This window comes from Psammomys obesus, unplaced genomic scaffold, assembly GCF_907164565.1.
Source record: "Psammomys obesus unplaced genomic scaffold, mPsaObe1.curated_primary_1811, whole genome shotgun sequence".
NCBI lineage: Eukaryota > Metazoa > Chordata > Mammalia > Rodentia > Muridae > Psammomys > Psammomys obesus.
In genome coordinates this window covers 314,425-336,136 of record NW_026596234.1, presented here as the reverse complement: position 1 = coordinate 336,136, position 21,712 = coordinate 314,425, and the positions used below count along the sequence as shown (strand labels likewise).

General features: G+C 52.3%; 3 protein-coding genes across 12 annotated transcripts in view; 1 reads left to right on the top strand and 2 right to left on the bottom strand.

Moving 5' to 3' along the window:
• Positions 1 to 7: 7 nt before the first annotated feature.
• Positions 8 to 10,440, bottom strand: Znf512b (zinc finger protein 512B). 10 transcript variants are annotated; one of them, XM_055595952.1, is made up of 17 exons: positions 10,121 to 10,298; positions 8,586 to 8,711; positions 8,191 to 8,333; positions 7,767 to 7,895; positions 7,087 to 7,673; positions 6,762 to 6,988; positions 6,590 to 6,661; positions 6,324 to 6,509; positions 6,104 to 6,228; positions 5,920 to 6,012; positions 5,690 to 5,788; positions 5,438 to 5,608; positions 4,931 to 5,125; positions 4,576 to 4,677; positions 4,160 to 4,222; positions 3,547 to 3,645; positions 8 to 2,969 (listed from the first exon to the last, which is right to left on the bottom strand). In XM_055595952.1, the coding sequence occupies exons 2-17, from the start codon at positions 8,707 to 8,709 to the stop codon at positions 2,718 to 2,720; spliced, it is 2,667 nt and encodes an 888-aa protein (XP_055451927.1). In that variant the 5' UTR covers positions 8,710 to 8,711; positions 10,121 to 10,298; the 3' UTR covers positions 8 to 2,717. The 10 variants fall into 10 exon arrangements, with proteins under 10 accessions (XP_055451927.1, XP_055451929.1, XP_055451930.1 ...); XM_055595954.1 differs by having other exon boundaries at positions 6,363 to 6,509; XM_055595955.1 differs by having other exon boundaries at positions 7,087 to 7,610.
• Positions 10,441 to 13,642: 3,202 nt separating this feature from the next.
• On the bottom strand, positions 13,643 to 17,811 carry Samd10 (sterile alpha motif domain containing 10). Its single transcript, XM_055596305.1, has 5 exons — positions 17,644 to 17,811; positions 15,954 to 16,135; positions 15,693 to 15,864; positions 15,205 to 15,345; positions 13,643 to 15,053 (listed from the first exon to the last, which is right to left on the bottom strand). Exons 1-5 carry the CDS (start codon positions 17,732 to 17,734, stop codon positions 15,031 to 15,033), a joined length of 609 nt encoding a protein of 202 aa, XP_055452280.1. The 5' UTR covers positions 17,735 to 17,811; the 3' UTR covers positions 13,643 to 15,030.
• Positions 17,812 to 19,697: 1,886 nt separating this feature from the next.
• The window catches only part of Prpf6 (pre-mRNA processing factor 6), a 56,325-nt gene continuing 54,310 nt past the window's right edge, over positions 19,698 to 21,712 (top strand). Inside the window, exon 1 of the mRNA XM_055596211.1 lies at positions 19,698 to 19,874. Within this exon, the coding sequence (XP_055452186.1) occupies positions 19,804 to 19,874 (71 nt within the window). The 5' untranslated portion in view covers positions 19,698 to 19,803. The remainder of the gene's footprint in view (positions 19,875 to 21,712) is intronic.

The following is a 21,712-nucleotide window of genomic DNA, read 5'->3' as shown; positions in this document are numbered from 1 at the left end:
TGAAAAAAAAAAATCAATAAACATTTATTTGATACAGTGATTTTAATACATACAGTTGATGGCCCACCACCGCACCACTCGGGGCCAGAGGTTGATGATGGGGACAGATGATCACAAGGCGGGCAGGACCCAAGCTCACCTCAAAACATCTTGCAAATAAAACACTTTGTAGATAGAATATATATGCATGTATATCTATGGTTACAAGTGATAGCCAGAAATGCACTTGTGTAATGAGAACTGCATTAAAACCAAACCAAGAAACCCAAAGTTTAGGAGGCGTTGCAGTCAGGTATGAGGGGTGGTCTGGGAAATCAGGCCTCCAGGGGAAGGGGCTTGGGTTTCACCCAACAGGGGAACATAGGGACAGCTCTCCCTTCAGAACCACCACAGGGACAGAAAGGCCCCAAAGCCCCCAGGAGGCACCATTATCTGCCTGTGCAGGAACATAAAGTGCACCCTGGTTCTGCATGAAATATTTGCCCTTGGCACTTCTGCTTTTTAGGGCAGGGCAAGTGCTGAGCCAGAGGTAGATCTGTAGAGACCCTGACTTTTGCATTTTGCCAAGGACCCAGGGTTTGTTTGGGCCTTTAAGTCCATGACCACCACCTCCTGGAACTCTGCCATGATGGTCCCTCTTACTGAGGGTCTGTTTAGGCTGGTGGACACCTTTGGGCCAGAGTAGGGAGGTGGGCAGACTGATGAGCCCTGCCACCTTGAAAAAGTTTTGCAGACTAGCCTGCCACTTCTCCTTACCAGCCACAGTGGCTGGTACACAGCCAACTGCCATTTTGACAGCTGTCCCCATTACCCACTTCAAAGTCTGAGTTAAAGTGCTAAACATCAACTTCCCAGAACCCCCAGTCCCATACCAAGGCTCCCACGTGGGCTTTATGGTATGTCCTGGAAACTCAAACCCTAGCAAACCCAGGTCCTACTTATCTCTAGAAGTGCCAAGTACCTGAGAGGCGGGGGTGGATGGTCACACCCCACAGAGGTGTTGTGAAAGTGCACTTGGGCCCCCCTTCCCTTCCACAGTTGCACATCACCACATAAGAGCCCCTGCCTACCTTTGACACTAGATTATACCCACCTCTGCAGCTACTCTGATCAAGTCAAAGTGTATAGGAATTGGAGAGTCCATTCACACCCACAGTACATTAGGCCAGGGTTACCCAGAGTCAGAGCCTTCCTAGAGAGGGGTGTTACAAGGACTTCATCCCAAATCTCCCTGGGGCTGGCCTCCTTGGAAGTCCTCTCCACTGAGGCTAGGGGGCAGGTGCCAGTCAGTACCACAGCCCACCTCTACCTTCAGCACCGGGCAACCCTTAGCACCAAAACATAATATTATTGAGTTTTGTATAAAAAAAACAGAATTTTTAAAAAGGTTGCTACTTGTCACAGCAACAAGACTGGCATCAACAACATCCAGGAGACACACAGAGGCAAATATCAAAATTCACATCATCCAGGATCAGAAGCAGAGACCTCAGTCTAACCCTACCCACACTAGAAAAAGCCTATTCCAACCCCCTCCAGCCTTCTCCAGCTCACAGGGGGTGGTGGGTAGGGTTAGAACACAGGACCAAAAAGCAGGCCAGATCTCTCCTCCTGGCCCTGCCCAAACTGCAGACCCTGTTATCCTCAGGGCCCCTAAAGAAAGGGGTGGGGCCCAGCCTAGAGGCGCTCCACTGGCTGCGACCCCATCTTTCACTATCCTTCAGTTTCTGTATCAAATGACTGGCTGCCACTAGATACTGAGGGCAAAGTAGGGGGAAAAGAGGGTTTCCACAGAACTTGGCTTATGGGCCCACCTAGCATGGCAGACATACGCAGTTTCTCATAGGTGTCACCCCTGATCTAGGCTCTGCCAGTCTCTGCTTCACATGGCACTGGCCCCAAGAAGACACCTCTCAGGGCACCAACCACAAAATCAGAAACTAACAGTTGGAGGTGGAGCATCCTAGTCTCAGGTCAGTAGCTACAGGTCTGGGCCTCCCTGAAGGTAGAACACTTAGTTCTTTCCTTGCCTGGAAGGCTACATATTCCACCATGACCCACATCAGTCAAGTGGGGTGAGGCCTGAAGCACAGCAGGGATGACAGAGGAGGGAAGCAGGCCCAGAGAGGTAGAAAACAGAAGGGGGTCAGAGGTGGATGCAAGAGGACAGATGGGTGGGTGGCTGTCAGGGCAGCATGGCAGTAGCTAAACAGGGTCTGTCCTGGGAGGTAGCTGGGAGTACTGGAGTTCCAGTGTTGGGTGGAGGCCAGGCCCAAGTGATGGCAACCAGATTGCTTGGGTGCCCCATCAGCCCACAACTATGGATCACCAGGAATGACTGAGCCATTAGGGAGTTAGACTGGGTACCCTACTGGGCCAGAGGGAGATGGAGAATGGGGCCACTTCACTGTTCAAGAACATTTCATGCCCCACGGTGCCAAGGCTCTAGACCCTGCCAGGTCCATGAATGTCCTTTTAGGAATGGCTGGGCCCCCCAGCCTATTGCACTTTTGCTGCTGCCCCTGGCATTCTTGGAGAGCTCCACCCAGCCACTTGAGGCAGCCTTAACAGGGGAAGGACCACTTTCAGGGGGAGCAGAGTGTTTTGCCAACCCTCTGGACAGATAGGGGTGTGTGTGGAGGTGGAGGACAGGTCTGGAACTGGCTCCCCTAATCTGGACAACGCAGGGCATGATGGGTAGGCCCTGCCCACTAGGCTCACTTTTCAGGTGCCTTCCCAGCTCCAGCCTTCCTCCCAGTGGAGCCCCGGGACCCCTTGTCTTTGCCTCCTGGGGGCCAGTCATCCCTGTTAGGGGGAAGCTTAGATGCTGGCTCCTCAGGGGACCGTTCCTTGGGCTTGCGGCCCCGCTTTTTTCCTCCTGACAGACTTTTCTTCTTCTCTTTCGTGGGCATTGGGGAGGCTTGGCTCCTCTGTTTGGGAGGTGGGTCAGCTGAGGTCCGGAACCAATTCTAGGGAGAGAAAACTTGCAGTAAAGACTGGGAACCTTGATCCAAAGCTACAAACCCAATTCTTCTTCTAAAAAAAAAAAAAGAGAGAGAGAGAGAGAGACACTCACACCTTTTATTGGGTTTTTTTTTGTTTTTTTTTTTTTTTGGTGTTTCTGTCTGCATATCTACATGGGTATCTGCATGTGAGTGCACTGTAAAGAAAGGCCAGGGAGCCTCCTGACACTGATGCTGGGAAAGAAATGCTGATCCTCTGGGAGGACAGGAAGTGCTCTTAACCACTGAACCATTTTTCTAACCCACCTAAACTACTTTTTTGATCGGGCATGCAACTGCTGGAAAGTGGTTGAAGCCCCTGCTGAGGCAAGCTCCACTCAGTGGCTGGGTACCAAACTGGGGCGCCCCAGACTATTCTTTTTTTCTTCAAGATTTATCACCTCATGCTTTTGACACTTCAGGGGAAGTGGACCCTATTTTAAGAAGAGTACACCGTATTTCTCAGTGTACACCACGTGAGCCACCTGTTCTACTACCCATCCCTAAAGCCTGCAGGCCCACAAGCTAAAGATAACTGTCATACCTCTGCGTGGGTCTTAAGGATGTGGTACTTGACGCCGCTCTCAGAGCTGAACTCTTTGGGACATAGCAGGCAGCGGTACTTCCCTACCAGGTGGTCCCCCTGCAATGCACAGTAGTCCAGTACCCCCACTTTGTGAAGATTCAAAGCACCCACATCTGGTCCAAGCCCTTATCCTACTGCTAAAAGGTTAGGACCAGGGTCAGCCAGAGAGAAGACAGTTGCACTGTCTTCTACTATGTGTGTCAATGGTAGGTTTAGGGACTGAAACTACCCTGCAACAGGATTATAAGTCACCCTGCTACAGGAGTAGGAAATAAGAGGAGGGTAGGATAAAGCAAGTGTGCCCTCCTCTGCTCAGGTCAGGATGAACACGTATACCATATTAGACAAGGAGACTCCAGGGCAGGCGTTGGAGCTAAATGACTAGTATAAGGAACGGGGGGGGGGGGGGGAGATTCTGGGCCACCTGTTGAACATCGACTAGTTTCTGGGACCAAATGTAGTAGGCAGAGTGGGGGTCGTACACTGATGCAGGTATACCCTTTAGCAAAAGAAAGCTATGAGTGCCCAGAGCCCCCCATCCCAAAGCCATGGTAACAATTCCAGAACTGACCTTGCTGCAGCTGGCCAGATGGGCCTTGAGGCCGGACACACTGGAGTAGATGGCTTCACAGCACTGCAGGCAGGAGACAGCTGTGGAGGAAGCCCTCCCACAACTCCACACAAGGGGCATCCCGCCTCAACCCCAGACCACTCTGGGGCCTTTCTGAGGGCAGGTCCCTGGAGCCTTGGATTTGGGGCAGAGTGGGTATATGGGCCTCCAGACTGAAGTCTCCTTTGTTAATGTGGTATCTATGGGAAGACCCTACAGAACCCCAGGGTCAAAGACAGGCTGGTCATACTGAAGATGGTTACTTCCCAAGAGGACACTCATTGGCTTAACCTCTACTGTTGCCTGAAGGGCCAAACTTAAGCCCTCTGTCCTGGGGTCCCATGTCCCACTCCCACTACCTGCTGGTCCCAGCTTACATCATTGGGACAGTTCACATGGCCCTTCTCCTTGACTTCATTCTTCCATGCCTCCAGCAGCTGGGGGTTAAGTGTGGGGAGGCCTGGCCGAGTATAGTTGAGCTGCAAAGCCAGGCACAGCACCAGGTGAGCTTCAGGCTGAGGCACATACTGGTCTGACACAGTGCATGTGCTTCTGCAGCAGGCTCACTGCCCCTTCACAGATGGGGTTAGTAGATGGCCAAGGTCACAAGAACATGGCTGCCACAGGGGAATCAAATGAGGCCTGTCCTGGTCAGAGACCAAGAGGTTGGGGTCGCAATTAGGGAATGACCAAAGGCCAAGATCCTGCCCATCCCTTAGGCGGGCCACTCACCCGTGCAGTCTCAGGCACAAGGTCATCTTTCATGCGCCGTTTGGTCCAGTCACGGGCCAATTCATCCTCTGCAATCTCCTGTAGATGGAACACGGCAACCTGGGCCGAAGTGCGACGAATGCGACCACTTGGGGTTCGTTCTACCCCAAGCAGGTCCTCAGCCTCTGGGATCTTATCTGTAGGTTCTTCAGGGGGCTGGAAAGCAAGGATACAGGCCAGTATAAGCCACAGAGAAGGAAGACATCCAGAGATCAGGAGTTAGAACTGGCATGAGATGTAGGCCACCTGTGGTCCCTGCAGGTATGGGGACTCACAATGCAGATGTAGACAACACAAGAAAAACAAGACACCGGGGCACCAGGCTCCCATCCTTCCTCCTATGACACTTAAGACTTAAGCTCACTAAAGGCAGAGATTACACCTCTCAGGGAGCACATGGACTCATGAACACATGCATGATACCACAGTCCATTAGGGCAAGGACAAGGTGTATTATAGGCCACTCACCGGGGCTGCGTGCTCTGAACGCACATGATAGTCATGGCCAGCCTTGGATCGGTATGTCTTGCCACAGTGGGTACAGGGGAAGGAGGGACTGTCTACCTCACAGGGTGGCTTTCCACAGCGCCGCTGGTGGTATTGATAACCCATGAGGCTGGAGAAGGCAGCCCCACAGCCCTGGGGATCCAGGTCAGAAACCAGGTAAGCAATCATCCAGGTTCCCTTGTCCTGAACACCCCTACAGGGCCCAACACTGACCTCTTGGGGGCAGCGCAGCCGTCCCATCTGCTTCAGCACCTTTCGAAGCCTCTCGCGTTCTTCCTGTTCTCCCCCTTCAGAGGCCTCAGCATCAGTGGGCTGGAGACAAAGCAAACCTCAGACCTGATGTCAGCCAGGAGTTAGGGCCATAATCGGGCATAGAGGAGCAGCAACAGAGTGAGAGGTCAACAGTCAGGGCTAGATAGGGAACTGGGAGTTAGGAACTGTACCTTGGCACTGTGTTCAGCCATAGTGTGGTAATTGAGGCCGGCCTTGGACTTGAACTGTTTTCGGCAGTGCTGACATTTGAGCGCTTCCTGCAACTGTAGACATGGTCTAACTATGAGAATCCCATGTAGGCCAGGGAAGCCTCCCTCCCCTGTGCCCTGGGGGGCCAGGGGATGGGAGGCTTACCTTGTGACACACTTCCATGTGCTTTTTGAGCCCCACGAGGGTCTTCCGGGTAACCACGTTGCAGGTGGGGCAGATAGCCTCCCCCCGTTCATGGATGGCTCGCTGCCACTGCTCCTCAGGGCCACCTGTGAGGCAGGGCCAGGCCTCAGGCTTGTGGGGCTCCCAAATGCCCTGGACTCCATGGGTCTCCCCCATGCCTTAGCTACAGAATCCAGCCCACCATGGAGACCTGTCCTGGGTCCTGCCAGGCAGCCCCCACCTGGGGCTGAGTGGGCCACAGGAGCTGGTGCCTCCTTGCTGATAGTGACAGGGGTGGCCAGCACCTTCTTCCGCACTTCCTCAGAGCCTGATCCCTCTTGCTTCTTGGAACGATGAACTCGGGCCTTGTCTTCAGCTTTGGCCAGGCCTGTGTGCAGAAACAGTGTGGATATGGACCAAATACTGACATACTCAGTTCCAGAGGTAGCCAGCTAGCTGGGGTCTTACCTTTGAGCCCAAAGGTCCCTGAGATAGATGGCTGTTCCCCTGTGAACTTCTTCGGTGTTTTTTGTTTCCTTCCTGACTCAGGATAGAGAAAATGAGTGCCAAGACCCTGGTCACATAGCCATTGAAAGGCCAGAGCCCACGGCCATGGCTAGTCTCCCAGGGCTTGTCTTACTGTGTTTTGTGCGCTCAGGGTCCTCCTCTGGCTGGGACACTGGGCCTACAGGCTGAAGTGCCTCTTTGCCCATCAAGGGCCTGCTGCCTGGCAGCAGAGAGCTGTTGCTTGGATCTGTATTCAGTTGGAAGGTTACATTCTGGCCCATGGTGGATGGGCCGTACTCTCCATTCTCTGGCCTCGCCTGCTTGGGCAGGATGGGGCAAGTGTCCAAACCATCTGCAGCCCTGCAAGTGGCACTCAAGGTGAGGTTCATGCAAACCCATTAGCCCTCTCATCCCCCAGGCACACCTGACAATTCATCAACCCAAATGACTTTCTGTACCTTTTCTTATTGCTGTTCTTGCCTGTAGCACGAGGTGTTTTGTTCTCAGATTTGGTCAGCAGCACCATTTTGCAGGGTGGTGTGTGTCTGCTGATGGCAATGGGCCTGCTGACCGGCACTGGCTTGCTGACCACAATGGGCCTGCTGACTGGTACTGGCTTGGTGAGTGGCACAGGTTTTGTAACTGTCACGAGCTTGGTGACCGGCATGTGTTTGGTGAGTGGCACAGGTTTGGTGATTGGGATGGGCTTGGTGACTGGCACAGGCCTAGAGACTGGCATGGGCCTACTGACTGTGACAGGCTTGGTAACTGGTATAGGCCTACTGACTGTGACTGGCTTACTGATGCCAATGGGCTTGCTGACTCCCACTGGTTTGCCAACAGTAACAGGTTTGCTCACTCCGATGGGCTTGCTGACCCCAACAGGCCGGTTGATGGTGACCGGCCGGCTGACTGGGCCAGGCTTGGGGGCAGGCAGGGGATGGTCCATGTGATTCCAAATCCGGTGCTTCTCCAGCTGGGTCTTGGAGGTGAAAGCGGCCTCGCAGAAGGGGCAAGGGAAGGCCAGCCTATCTGAGATAGCACCCTGGGCAGGGAGGGCAGGTGTGGGATGGGGCCCCGGGGGCCTCTGCCCAGATGAACCCCCAGGCCTCCTCTTCCCTGACCCACAGACCCTTACCCCTTGGCACCGCTGATAGTGGTACTTGAGCCCATAGATGCTGGGAAACTCTAGCCAGCACCCTGAGTTTGGACACTTCACCCTTGAGTGTGCCTTGAATTCATCTTTCCACTGGTTCATCAGAGAGAGCTGGGCAGAGGAAAAGGCCAAGCTGCTGACCTGCAGCCACCCAGACTCAAAGCTCCCCCAAGCCAAATAAGTCCTTCAACCTCAAGAGCAGACCAAGAATTCAAGCCATGCTTACAGGGCTCTGCTAGGAACTACTAACATAGCCCACTGGGAACTTTTAACAGTCAGATGCAAGGGCCCTAGGCTACATGCTGAAACAAGCTGGCACAAAATGTATGAAGGGCTGGTGAGGGCAGGGCAGTGGCCTTCACAGGCTGAACAGCATGAGCCCCACCCTAACCCTCAGGGAGCTCACAGGAATATCTCGGAGAGCTTGGTTCTCGGCTTTCGGCCTCCCTTTTTTCTTCCCTTCTGTCCTGTCACTGGCTGGGTTTCCAGGGTCAAAGCAGAGTGGGGCCTGGCCAGGCACTGTATGTCCACTGTGGACCACTGGCATCCCTGCAGCACAGGAGACAGCAAGGCTCAGTGGCTGCACAACATTACCAACCCCCAAGGGGCAGAAAGCCCAGACTGAGTCTTAGCTCACCTATATCAAAGCCCAGGGGCCAAGAGTTAACCTAGGACAAGAGCTGAGACCTCAGGCTATATCTAACAATCTCCAACCAACAATGGTCTTCAGAATATTCAGGGAGTTAACTCTATCACTGGCTATTTGTAGCCTTAAAATCAATTTCTGCCCTAGTTCCTTACCTAGCTTTGGTGGGTCCTGCAACATGGAGAGCTGGACGTCCTTCCGGCTGCCACCCTTTCCAGGTCCACTTTTGCTGGATCCTTGAAGCCGGCGGCCTCCTCCAACACAGAAGGAGTCAGTCATCTCTGCAGAGCAAGTACAGACCTATGAGATGAATAGACCCAACCCAGGACTTTCACTAGGGCTATCCCTAGGGGTCCACAACAGGCCTCTCTAGCCCTGACCTCCTATGTCTATAATATCAAAAAGCAAGTAATGGGGGCTTCTAACTCAGGGAATGGAGTCTGTACAGACAAGTTCTCCTAAATAACGCAGAAGGCATAAGCAGTGTAGAAAGAGCTAAGACTGCCACTACATTTGATATACTCAACTATACCCTCATCTAGACACATAATACCAAAGCGTGCTGAGGATCAGGTGGGTCCTGTGTTCAGAAGGGGCCTATGCAGTTGAAGGAGACTGGTAATTCTCCTCATGGAGGACAATTAACATCAGTAACAGTTGCTGGCTCACTCAGCCACACCAGGAAGCCCCAGAGATAGTTTCTCCTCAGGGTCCTGGCCCCTGTCCATCCAGAAACGCAATACCAACCTCCCCAGATAGGGACCCTTGAAGAGCTCTCTAAAGGGACAGAAGCCAACATGGGTACCAAATGCCTGCTTCCCCACCACAGGCACCCATCTCTTTGGTAGGCAAAGTGAAGATCCACTGGGAATGTATTTTGGTCTCCATGCTTACTGAGCCATCCTACCTGTCTTCTTAGCCTTCTGTGCAGCCAGGGCCCCTCTACCCAGATGGAGATACTGATTCAGACCCTGGGCTACCACGGGCTAACGGGTCATTTCTTGCTATTCTCAGCTAAACAAATTACAGCCAATACTAGCATGCAGAGGTCCACTCTCCAGAGCCTATGAGGCTCTGTGGCCTCATAGAGCATGTTCCTGCCTCCAGGAACCTGTCCTGCTTGTGGCATCACATACCCTGAAAACTGAGGGAGGCTCTGGGCATAACCATGTTGAGGCCTCCCAGAGGCACCCAAAGCCACAGAAGGGGGCGGTGGCAAAGTGCAAGGTTCAAGCAGTTTTTGATCAACTCAAATCAGAGGGGCCATGTAGGGGCTGCTATATGCAGGAGTGCTGAGGTCAGAGGTCAGGACAGTCACTATCCATCGCCAAGGGCAACACCCCATCGTGGGCCTAGGGGAGGGGAGGAGGGTCTTAAATAAACCAAGGTTCTCTGGGCGTCCTCGTTTTGCAGTTTCAGAAGGAAATGAGTTATCCAGAACCATGGTTACATTTGAGGCCCGGAGTATAGGGCCTGCTGCACCCTTCCAGTCTTTCAGAGCCTGGGCAGAGATCAGAGTTATGGGTAAGGCCTGGCCGCCAGAGTAGGAGGAAAACCCCTCCTCCACCTGGGGTCCCCGGGATCTCCCTTGTAGCCTCCAGAGAAAAGGGGGCCGCCGCCGACACAGGACACTCCACCTGGCCAGGCAAGCGAGGCCAAGACGTGCACCTGGAGGCCCGTGGCCACCCACCTGTCACCTGTGGCCGGACACGGGCTGCAGCCTGGCCCGGAAGCGCCAACCGCGGGGGGGCGAAGGCAGTGAACCAAAATGGCGACTTTTTCAGGAGAAGGAGGAGGCGGGAGGACGGCGCCGGCGCGGGGAGCGGGGCGCGGCGCGGGTCCGGGAGCGGTGGGGCGGCGGCTGGGCACAGGGCTGGTGCGGGGGCGCGGGGGGCGCCGGGACCGCGGTAGAGCGGGCAGTGCCGGCGCTTACCTGCAGCGCCCAACGGGTGCGGCCGGGCCAGGCCGGAGCCGGAGCCGGGGCGCGGGGCGCGGGGCGCGGGGTCCGGGCGGCGCACACTGCGCGCCGTGCTGCGCACATGCGCGCTCCCGCCCCTCCTACCTTTGACAGTTTTATGGGGGGGGGGGGGGACGACGCGGGGGCGAACTCTCGCGGTATCCACGCAGCCGCAACTGCGGGGAAGGGGCCGGTGGGGCCCGTCTCCTCCTTGAGCCTGTGAGATCGGTAGCCGAGGTGGTACTTGCCTCTAGAGCCAAGAGGCCTGCCACGCGTGATTTGGGCTGGATTCGCTTTGTGGACAGTCGAGTAAACTGAGGCATGTCAGGAACTCTGGACACTACCCTAAATCCTGTCTCGTGGATTAAGCAATCTGTCTGGTTGCACTAGCTGAAGTAGAGCCTGTGAAGGAAGATTGCCATTATATAGGACATCCATGGACTGTCAGGGCGTGTCCCAACCTCTATCTGTCCCTGTGGCCACCTTTGTCAATCTAGACACTGTTAAGACCTCTAGGCTTTATTACTGGCTATTGAATCAACTCCCATTTTTGTGAACAGTGGTCCTAGGCCAGTACCTCGCTTTTTCAGAGCCTGGGCTGCTAGTGTCAGATCTGAGGGTAATGACACCTCAACCCACAGGACTTGGGGATAAATAAGAGAAGTAAACTCCCCTTTGGCAGACTGGGGTTGGGGAGCCAGCTGGTAAGGAGGTAGAGTATAAAGTCTGGGGGTCCACAGGGGCCCCAGGAATACTCTAGTAAAATATAAGCTTTCATTGGGTGTCAGGTGGTGGGGCACCTTCAATTTCAGCACTAGGGAGGCAGAGGCAGGCAGATCTCTGAGTTCTAGATTAACCTGGTCTTCAGAGTGAGTTCCAGGACAAATAGGGCTATGCAGAAACCCTGTCTCGAAAAACCCAAGCTTTCATTTGTTCATAGCCTCAGTCTCCTTACTGAAGAACTGAGCAATCAACAGGTAAAAGGAAAAAATTCAGCTTTCATTTGGTGGCCTTAATGCTGCTATCCTGCCTTTCCAACACCACCACCATTGTTTTTTTGAATCAGAGTCTCACTCTGTAGTCCTTGGTTAGCCTGGAACTCACTTCGAAGATCAGGCCAGCATCAAACTCAGAGATCCGCCTGCATCTGCCGACATATGCTGGGACTCAAGGCATGTGATCCTACCAGGGTGCAGAACATCAGAGTTTTGGTAGGGATCAATGTGCATACTGAGGCGCATTCAAGGTTGTCGGCTTTCTTTGTGTAAGTCTGAGTGTTCACAAGTGTGACACACCAACACCCATAGGTGTTCTACTGTGTTAGGTGGTAATCATGTTAATGTGGGCATCATGATGCCATGGCATACCTGCATGTCCTGTAAGATTGATGCTCACCGGTGTGTTAGTGTCCAGGTGACCTAACTAGATGTCAGAGTGTGGGGGATGCCTATAACATATCCAGGTCATGAACATCATGTGTAACTATGTGTCAAGATTTGAAGGACTAACTTAAAAAAATTGTTTTGTTTTGTTTTTTTCTAGACAGGGCATTTCTGTGTAACAGTCCTGGCTGTCCTAGACTCCCTTTTTGTAGACCAGGCTGGCCTCAAACTCATAGAGATATGCCTGTCTCTGCCTCCCGGATTGAAGGGCTAACTTTTAAGTGTGTGTGGTCTGTGTGTGTGTAATGGAAGTTTTGGTTTCTTTGAAAACTCAAGTTACATAAATTTTTTAACCCCAAGTGTGGGATTTTAGTTGGGCTATAGTTTGTCCCCACCTGTTAATGGTCAGGTGCGGGGGTTGCTGGGGGAGGACCATGACCTTTGCCATCTGTTAACATTCTTCCACTGCTGCACTGAGAGGGGTATGGTCTAGGACTCTTGAGAGTAGAAAGGAGAGCTAAGAGAAGAGGAGGTGTATGTGGTGGTGTTTGGTGTTGGCATGTGGCATGTTGCAGTTTGGAGAGACCAGAGACGGTGTGGCACTTTGGAGCAGACAGATGGAGAAAAATGCTTCAGGGTTCAGCGGCGTGGAGGAGACTGCTGGCTATGCCTGTGGTTGATGGGGATTGGTACGGAGCCCTAAAAGAATGCCTTGACCCTACATAGCTGGAAGAAGTAAAGGGGTCTGGGACCCCTCTCTCCACTAAGAAGGGTAGAGGCCTAAACACCCCAAATAAAGTTGACTTTTTAAAAAGAGCGCTACAGGTGGCTTTTGCTACGTGTATGTGTGTGTACGTGTGTGTCTCATGTGCAAAGAGGCCAGAAGAGGGCATCAGATCCCTTGAAGCTGGAGTCACAGGCAGCTGTAAGCTGCCGGAAGTGGGTACTGGGAACTCAATTCTTCAAGAGAAGCAAGTGCTCTTAATCTCTCTAGGCCCACCTCCCTGCAGCTGAGCCTTGTGTATCTAGGTGTCAAGACATTTTACAATGTAATGTGCTTCTGTGCACCATGTGCTATGCTGTGTCTCACGTGCTTGTGTTAGTGGGTGATTATGCACTAACATTTGTGTGTGAGGATGTCGTTATAGATCTTTGTATGTATGTATCATTGTGGCTGACAAACGAGGCAAGCATGTTTGCATATATTCAGGTATGTCTGGGTGTTGTGTTACTATGTTTTCAGTGTTCCTATTTGTATATCTTATTGCTATATCCAGGGTGTGTCCTATGTATGTCAGGGCATGGCTGAAAACTGAGACCCAGAAGATGACCATGTTAAGTCTCTAGACCTGACGTGATAGTTTATTTGGAAAAAAGGGTCTTTGTAGATGTGTCTGAAGTTTTTGAGATCTGGATTACCCAAGTGAACCGTTAATTTAAAGATATTTGACAGCCAGAAGAGGATGATCACATAGATTACTGATATAGCCTTGAGCCCAGGTATGCCAGACAGCTACCAGCAAGTTGAATAGATAAGGCTGTTTCTGTCTCTGTGCTGGGGATCAAACCTGGGCCTGGACCACAAACCATGTCCAGTATCGAGCTATACTCCTAGACATGAACCAGCAGAAACACTGTTAGATTAGCCCCAGAGAGCCTCATTCCATGGGTCCAAGCTGTTGTGTGTCAGGGCTGTTGTGTCCCAAACCGAGGTGGCATCCATAGGACCTCTACTTGAGATATCTTGCTTGTCCTGGTGCCCTGGAGTTACCAGCTAGCTTCCCCAGGGTGCAAAACCACTGCCCTCTAGTGGCTCTATCTGCAGACACTGTCCTAGACGCCCCTTGCTCCTCAGAGATCCAACACTGATGGATGGCATTTGAGAACCAGATTTATTTCTGAGGTGTTTTTTTTTTTTTTCAGAGTATAAAAAAAGTGACCGGAAACCAATGAAGACAGGACAGACAGAAACACAGGGTAGAAACAACAAAGGAGAGAGAAAGGGGCAGAGAGGGCCCTCTGGTTGGCAGGCACAGGACTAGGGGATTCTAGAGGCAGGCAAACACAATAAGGGAGCCCCTCCATGGATGGAGGGCATACAGAATGGGAGATACCAGGCCAGTGCCCCAAATTAACTGTATTGAGCAACCTTGAATCGAGGCCAGCTCCTGGCACACAGAGGGAACTGGAGGCTGAGCCTCAACTGCCCCTGAGATTTTAGAGTCCCTGGGAAAGTTAGTAGTGGGCAGAGTGAAAGTGAGCTACCAGGGTCATCCTCACTGTCCTCCTTCCTGGCAACACCAGCCCCCAAATTCCCAAGGAGGGGTTGTTCAGGTATCTAGTGACACATGGTAGGAACAACTCTACATATTTTTCTTATGTGAATACAGGTTTTTATGAGAATGCCATAGGGGCAACCTTGAGGGCGCACGCGCGCACACACACTTGAGCACGGACACACACACACACCCCTCCAAGATGGTCTCTAAGAGCCAGAGAATAGGGAAGATGTTTAAAAGCAAGACTTCTTCAAAGTTAATATTGAGAACATTGCTGAACTGGTGGGCTGTGCACGGAGTCACCTGTACAGCCTGGAATCTGTGTGCCACATACTGGCATCGCAGCTTGAGCATCTTGAGCCCCTCTCAACTTCAGTTCTCATGACTGGATAGGGGAGGCAGGAGTTTCATAACCACTGAGTGAAGCACATGACATGATGCCTAGCTGAACTGATGACCATCACTGTGACAACAGGTTGGGCCAGCTGTACTCTGGGAGAGCTAGGGGACGGATACACCTGAAAGAGAGCCAAGACAGCTTGTCCCACTGTGTGGCTGACCTGGAGGTGCCTAGGGAAGACACAGAACTAGAAGACTCATGACTCAGATAGGGGATGGTCACATGTTGGAGGGAACATAAATAAACAGACTCCCTGGGAGTCTGGGGACATTCAAACCCCACTCTAGCCCCAGGCAGCTGCCCTGTTTGCTGCCAGCAGCACCGGGGTGCACCTGGGCTTGGATCCTAGAAGAAAGGTCTATAAGCAGACAGCAACCACCCTCCCAGCCACAGGGTTGAACCTGCAGTGCCTCTTTAGAGGCACCTGGAGGTGGCATCCTATCCCTCCCTGTTCACTGGACTAGGCTTAGCCACTCGGGTATCCTGCAGGATCCAAAGGGGCTGTAGGGCCAGCTCTGCCTCATCCTTGGCTGTGGGCTCTGGTCACAGTGTTGGGGTCTGGGGTCCAAGTATAGGCAGCAGCTAGGACATGTTTCCGAAGGAAGCTGTAGGATGGATAGGAGGGAGAGTTGGAATTTTGGCACACCCAAGGGATGGTCCTTATCAGATGGCCCCAGCCACCCTCTTGTGGCTAGAATAGTCATCCCACACCCTAGTCCCTCCCCCAACCCTGGTACTCTAGTTCCCGACACTAACCTTGGCTGAGCAGTTGGAGGCTCCGCCCCTCCTCACGAACCTGCAGGTGGAGCACCTGCTGTAGCACCTCCTGCCTCTGAGCCTCTTGGGTCAACCCCATTCTCTGGAGCTTATCTGCATTCAGTCGAAGCAGAGCCCGGCCTAAGGAGAGAGAAGAAAGAAGGCAGTGAGGCAAACAGAGGCAAAGCGTAATAAGACTCTCCATCAGGATAGACAAACAAACACCAAAACCAAACCCACCACAGATCAAGAAAGGGGAGCAAAGATTCAGGATTCTTAAAGGAAGCGAAGTAGAGAAAAAGAGAAGATTGATTAAAAGATAGAGGCCAATCAGAGAAGCCATCAGAAGACAGAGCAGAGGAGAGAGGCAGAGAAACACACACACAGCAGAGGCGCAGAAAGGAGGCTAACTCAGGAGGATACAGGTTAGGACAAGGCTGACTAAGTTTTGAGCATCCTGATCCTCCCTAACCCATGACCCACCATACCAGTGATGGCATGCTGGGAGAAGGCCTCGACATAGACGAGGTAGTTGTGAGGACAATGCTTCTTGAGCCACTTGCAAACATCTTGCTGGCTCCACAAGACCACCGGCCTTGTCAGGCCACCCAGTGAAGGGCTTGTATGGTACAAGCCATAGTGATCGGAGTATAGCCGGGCCTGCAGGTGGGGAGGTAAGGTCAGAAGAACGAAGGGAATAAAAACTGAGGGCAAGGGCTAAGATGTCGGTGGGTGGGGCGGATAGGTACCTGGGGGGCCTCTGAGCCCGGCTGTTGAAGGAGCTTGATTGGCCTGCTGCTGGATGCCCTCTGGCTGCGGGAGTCATGCCATGTGAGGCTGGTGCCTGGTGTCCGAGGCAGGTGGCAGGGTATGTTCTCAGCTGATACTGTGTGCTCTAGGAGGTTCTGGCAGAAGCTGAAATGGGCAGAGGCTGTATGCAGGGATGTGCATACAGAGTGGTCAGGGGCAGGCTCCTCCCCTGTGACTCAGCTCCCTGACAAGTAAATCTTCTCTCTACCAATGAGGAGAGTAATTTCTCCTCTACGGGGAATCTCAAACCCTGCAACCCCTGAGACGAAAAACCAAACTAAACCAAAACCAAAACAAACAAACAAACAAACAAACAAACAAACAACCCAAACAAAAAAAATACAACACAGCACAACAAACAAACAAAAAAACAAAATCGCCAACAACAGACAACCACAAAAACAAACAAAAAAATTGCAAGAGTTGTCTTGAGGACTTCTTTCAGAAGATAAACTGGACATGCCTTTCCCTTTATCAGCTGACAGCTGACACTCTGCCCCCAAGTGTGTTTGGATGGGAGGATGAACCTCCCCATGGCCAGGCCAGGGGAACGATCTCCAGGGATGCCCTGAATTGCTCTGCCCCTTGCCTTGGACTGGCACACAAGTCTTCTACACGTCATTCAGGACCAGGGTGTGCATACATCTATGTCTTCAATAGTCTCTAACTATGACTCACTGGCAAAACGTTTGAACTCTGGGGAAGCTGACAAGAACTTGCCAGACACACGCTGGATTTCCCTTCTGTATGGCTTCTGCAGGGCCTACCCCAGGACAACTAGTGTGAATAGGGTGCCAGCTAGGCGTGGACTAGCCAGCACAGGTGTGCTGGGAATCTTCTCCCACTAATTCATTGCGCTTGTCAAGTTCGTTTTAGGGTCGTTTATGGGAATCACTACTGGCATGAATCTGGGGACGGCCAATGTCTGGATCCCCAAGGTTTGCCCAGGTCTTGGTACACAGAAAACATCCATAAATACTGGATATGAACAAATGACTCCACGCGGTGTCTTCACGCCAACAGAAGAAGGAAGGTGGGCTTAAGGAGTAAATGGGTGGCCATTACTCTGAGATAGCCATAAGACTTACTCTAAGCGAGCAAGGTCCAGGAAATAGACACTGTAGTCTGAGGGCTTTGCAGGGCCTTCCCTGGGCTATAGCTAGAACGCTCCTCACAAGGGAAACCAGTCCAACGTCTTAGCTGCAACCGCACCTGCCAGGGCTGCTCAGGCCCCGCCTATTTCCTCCCTGCTGTGGGTCAGATTCGGTGTTCCCAAGCTCAACCTCAGCATTTTATGCCTCCTCCCACCTCGACCCCAACATTAGGGCTTGGGGAGGGATTTCTCTGTGTGAAGTAAATAAAGGTCGACCTGAGTGGTGTCGGCTTGGTGAAGAAGCTCCTGACAGTCATCCCCACTCCAAGCCAAGGCCTAAGACTGACCGCCGCCCTCCCGCCCCATAGTGCTGGACAAAGGCCCTTGGACTCTAGTTAATAACCCCCCACCCCCGCAGTGGCCGCACCCGGAAACCTTCCGTGTCCAGCCCGGGTGCTCTCCTTGGGCCCTGGTATCCCTCCCGCTCCTACCCCACCGCTCACGGTATTCCTGTGCCTGGGTCCATCCCAGCTCACCGTCCACATCCGGGCGCTCCCCGAAGCCTGTACGCACAGCCCCGGCGCGAGCTCGCGGGGGGCTCAGCTTTGACCTCAGCTCGGTGAACATGGAGCCCGCGGGTGCGCGGCTCTGGCACACGCCCCTCGCGGAGCACCAGGCGGCCAGTGTGGCCAGTGAGCAACGCGCACCGTGTCCCCACCCGCCGGAGCCGGCCGAGCCCAAGCCGGTCCCCGCGGCCGGGGAGTCTGCGCGGCAAAAGCACCTGCTGCCCAGCCCTGGGCGCAAAGCGCGCTCCGGGAGCTCGGAGGTGTATCGGCGGCGCGCCGGGCTGCGTATGCTGAGGGTGTCCGCCAGGGCAAACCGCGTCCTTGCGCACCTGAGTACGACTCGGTGGATCAGCCTCTCCTGCAACCTGCTGGATGGCCTTGGCCTCTGCGGTTGACAAGCGAGGAACTGTCGGTCCCCTAGGTCTGGAATTAGTGGGGGCCCTAATGACACCTGTGGGCTTTTACCTACCGGGCCGGAACAATCTCTCGCAAATACCTGTGTCCTAATTTAGCTCATTCCTTTTTAAAATTTTTATGAATGTTCTGCCAGAATGTCTATATGTGCACTACGACGTACCAAGTGCCTAAAAAGGAATATCGGATCTCCCGACACCAGGGTTTATTGACAGTTGTGAGCTGCCGTGTGGGTGAACCCATGTCCTCTGAAAAACCGAGAAGTGCTTTTTTTTTTTAAATTAAACAAACAAACAAACAAACACTTATGTGCATTAGTGTGAAGGTGTCAGGTCCCTTGGAATCAGCATTGACAGACAATTGTGAGCTGCCAGGAATTGAACTCGGGCCCTGAATGGAAAAACACGTACAGTGCTCTTAACCACTGAGCCATCTCTCCAGCCTCACTAGCTCATTCTTTACCGGAGCGTTTTCTTATTCAGACCCACTTTCCACAGACACCGGCTGACCCTCGCTTGTGGACCACTTTGCTTTAAACCTCAGGGGGCACTACCCATCACTGTGGAGCCCTTCAGTCACGAGCAGTTGCCAAGGTTTTAGTGTTCACAGGTTAAATCCTGTTCCTCTCTGAAAACCTGTTCGGGGAGCCAGGACTGGTTGTTTGTCTCAGTACTCCACTGAAAGGCATTGGATGCAGAAGTCTGGTGTCCTGGTTTAGCAGAGTCCAGGCCGCAGCGACTTGTGTTTTTCCTGCCTGCCTTAGAGCCTGGTGCTCTAGGGTACGGTATAAGGAAAGTGAGGCAGAGAGGCATACTCTATCTTAACAGATTGAGACTGCTTTATTGAAACACTTAGGGGCCTCAACCTAAAGGGGCTGACACACAGACACACAGGCTACCAGAGTTACAGATATTTTTGTGGTTTAACTGGGAGCAGAGTTGGTTTTCTTTTCCCTTGGCATATTGTTTCTGCAGGTAAAGCTAACCATTCCTAGGGCTAAGCCATTCTTTCTAGCTTGTAGTTGGTGCCCATTACAGCCTAGCTCGTGACCTGAGGCTATTATCACCCAAAAGGTGCAACTGGCATTGTCTTGTAGGAAGCACAGGCAGAAAGTATCTGTGCAAAGCAGAGTGGTGTGCGTTCCCCCAAGCCACTGGACACACAGTCACTCCCAAGCTTGTGACACTGGTCCACACAGTTGAATGCACTATACACTTGTTCTCCGAGCGCGCGGTGGTTGGGCCAGGGTGGTCCCGGGTGTGAACGCAGAGTGCACTGAGCAGCAGTTGCAGAGAGCACGCAATCGGGACGGCCGGTGCCCGCACACCGGCTCAGTACAGCCAGGCTAATCGGGTTCGCCGCCATGCCTGCACCGGAACGATTCTCAACAGACCTATGGGCTGAGGCTGCGCGTCGTGGCTGGCACGGCTAACGAAGCCATGACCCTGCTACGTTATCGCTGGCAACTTGCGCGCGCGCATCTTCCCACAGCAAACCCACCCCGCAGCCTCGACCGGAAACGCCTTGCAAACCCACATCTTTGACTTCCGCCCAAGGATTTGGGTGGACGGGGCTTTTCGCGACCTCACTTTCTACTTCCGGGGCGCAGGTGACGTAGTGGCTGCATCTCTTCCAGCTGCGACAGCGGGAGGAATTTGAGCCTTCTGCCGCGTACCTGTTCCCCTGCCTTTCTCTGTTTCGGCCAACAACACCGCCATGAACAAGAAGAAGAAGCCGTTCTTGGGCATGCCCGCGCCGCTGGGCTATGTACCCGGGCTGGGCCGGGGGTAAGGCAATGGGCGGAGCTTGTTTCGGGACGACTGTCTTAAGGGCAGTGGAACACAGCTCGCTCTGGGCCTAGTTGAGAACGGTTCTAGACTAGTGACCACTAGAGCTACGTAAAGAGAATGCGTCTCAAAACAAAAAAAGTACAAAAAACAAGTGGCTGGGAATGGTGGCGCACGTTTCTAAACCCAGCATTGAGGCGGGGAGGGGGGAGGCGGCAGGCGAGGCTTTCTTTTCTGAGTTAGAGACCAGTTTAGTCTACATAGAGAATTCCAAGACAGCCAGGGCTACATATCGAGTTCCAGGACAGCTAGGCTTACTTAGAGTTACCCTGTCTCAAAAGCAAGATTAACGTTCACTGCCATAGAGTCGGAGAGACACTAGGTAATTTGGCATAATGCCTGCTAGACACTGGTGTATTTTTTGTTTGTTTGTTTGGTTGGTTTTTGTTTTTTGCTTGATTGGTTTTTGTTGTTGTTCAGAATAAGCGGTTCGTGAGGCCCGACTGCCTCCCTGAGATGTGACTCAGGGCTTAACTACGCAGCAGAGGTCTAAGCCGCAGTGTTTTGGTGTCTGTAGCAAGTAATATTCGTAAGCAAGTCTTCTGTAAGAAACAGTTGAGTCTATGATATATACAGTAAGAGTGTGCTACTCCTTTCCTTAAGCATTCTTTCCCTCCAGAATGTATGGCCATAGGACACCTCTTCAGAGTCTCAGCCCTCTGGACGCTGATGGCTATGCCTGCTAGCCGTAAGGTGTTGGATAAATGAATAATATTTGAATAATGAATATTTGAATGTTTGATAAATGAATAATATCTGTTCTGCTTCTTTATTCATTTGATTAGGGAAACATAAATCTCTGGTAATGGTATTAGAAGGGGGCCATTCACACTCAACTTCAGAAGACCTGCAGTTTACTAGAAGAGGTTTGGTGTTTGTATAAATAAGCACACAAAGGAGAAAAGAAGTCAAGAGACATTCAGCGGTGCAGCATTTTAGTCAGGTTTACAAAGAGGATTTTGAAGTGTCAGTTTTGGAAGGAGAAAAGGAAAAGAGTGGAATTTGGTATAGACACACAAAAAAAGCAAGTTAGGGGACTTGGTGAGGTGGCTCAGAGGGTAAAGGCTCTGTCAAGTCCAAGTTTGATCCCCAGAATTCACGTGGTGGGAGAGAACTGATTCTCTGAAGTTGTCTTGTAACCTCTACCCATGTATCAGGTCACACATACACTAAATAAATAAACAAGCAAACAGGTTAAAGGGGTAGGTGGAAGTGTAGTTGGATGGTACCATGCCACAAAGCCCTAGTTTTGATTCTAGCATCTTGTTCAACCTCTTTAAAAAATAAAAAGGGAGGCTGGGCGTGGTGGCGCACGCCTTTGATCCCAGATTGGTGGCTACTTGGGCTAGGTAAAGAGACTGGGTCTCAAAACAAAACAGTACAAAAACAGGTAGCTGGGGATGGACTCTTGTCTTTTGATACAGAAAAGCAAAACCCAAAGGATCAAAGTGTATCCAGATGATTTGGCTGCATTCCAACAGTTAAGTTCTAGAATACTTGACAGTTAGCACCCAAAAAAGTAAAATTCACAGTGTAAGGCAATAAACAAACATGCAAAGAAGCAGGAGAAAAATTATAAAACCTGACAGAGGCTGGGTATTGTGGTGCACACCTGTAATCCCAGCACTCAGGGAGGCAGCAGGAGGTGGATCTCTGTGAGTTAAAGGCCAGCCTGGTCTACAAGCGAGTCCAGGACAGCCAGGGCTGTGTTTAGCAGAGAAACCGAAAGGGGTAAAGAGATGGCTTGGCGGTGACGAGCACTGCTTTTGTAAGAGGAC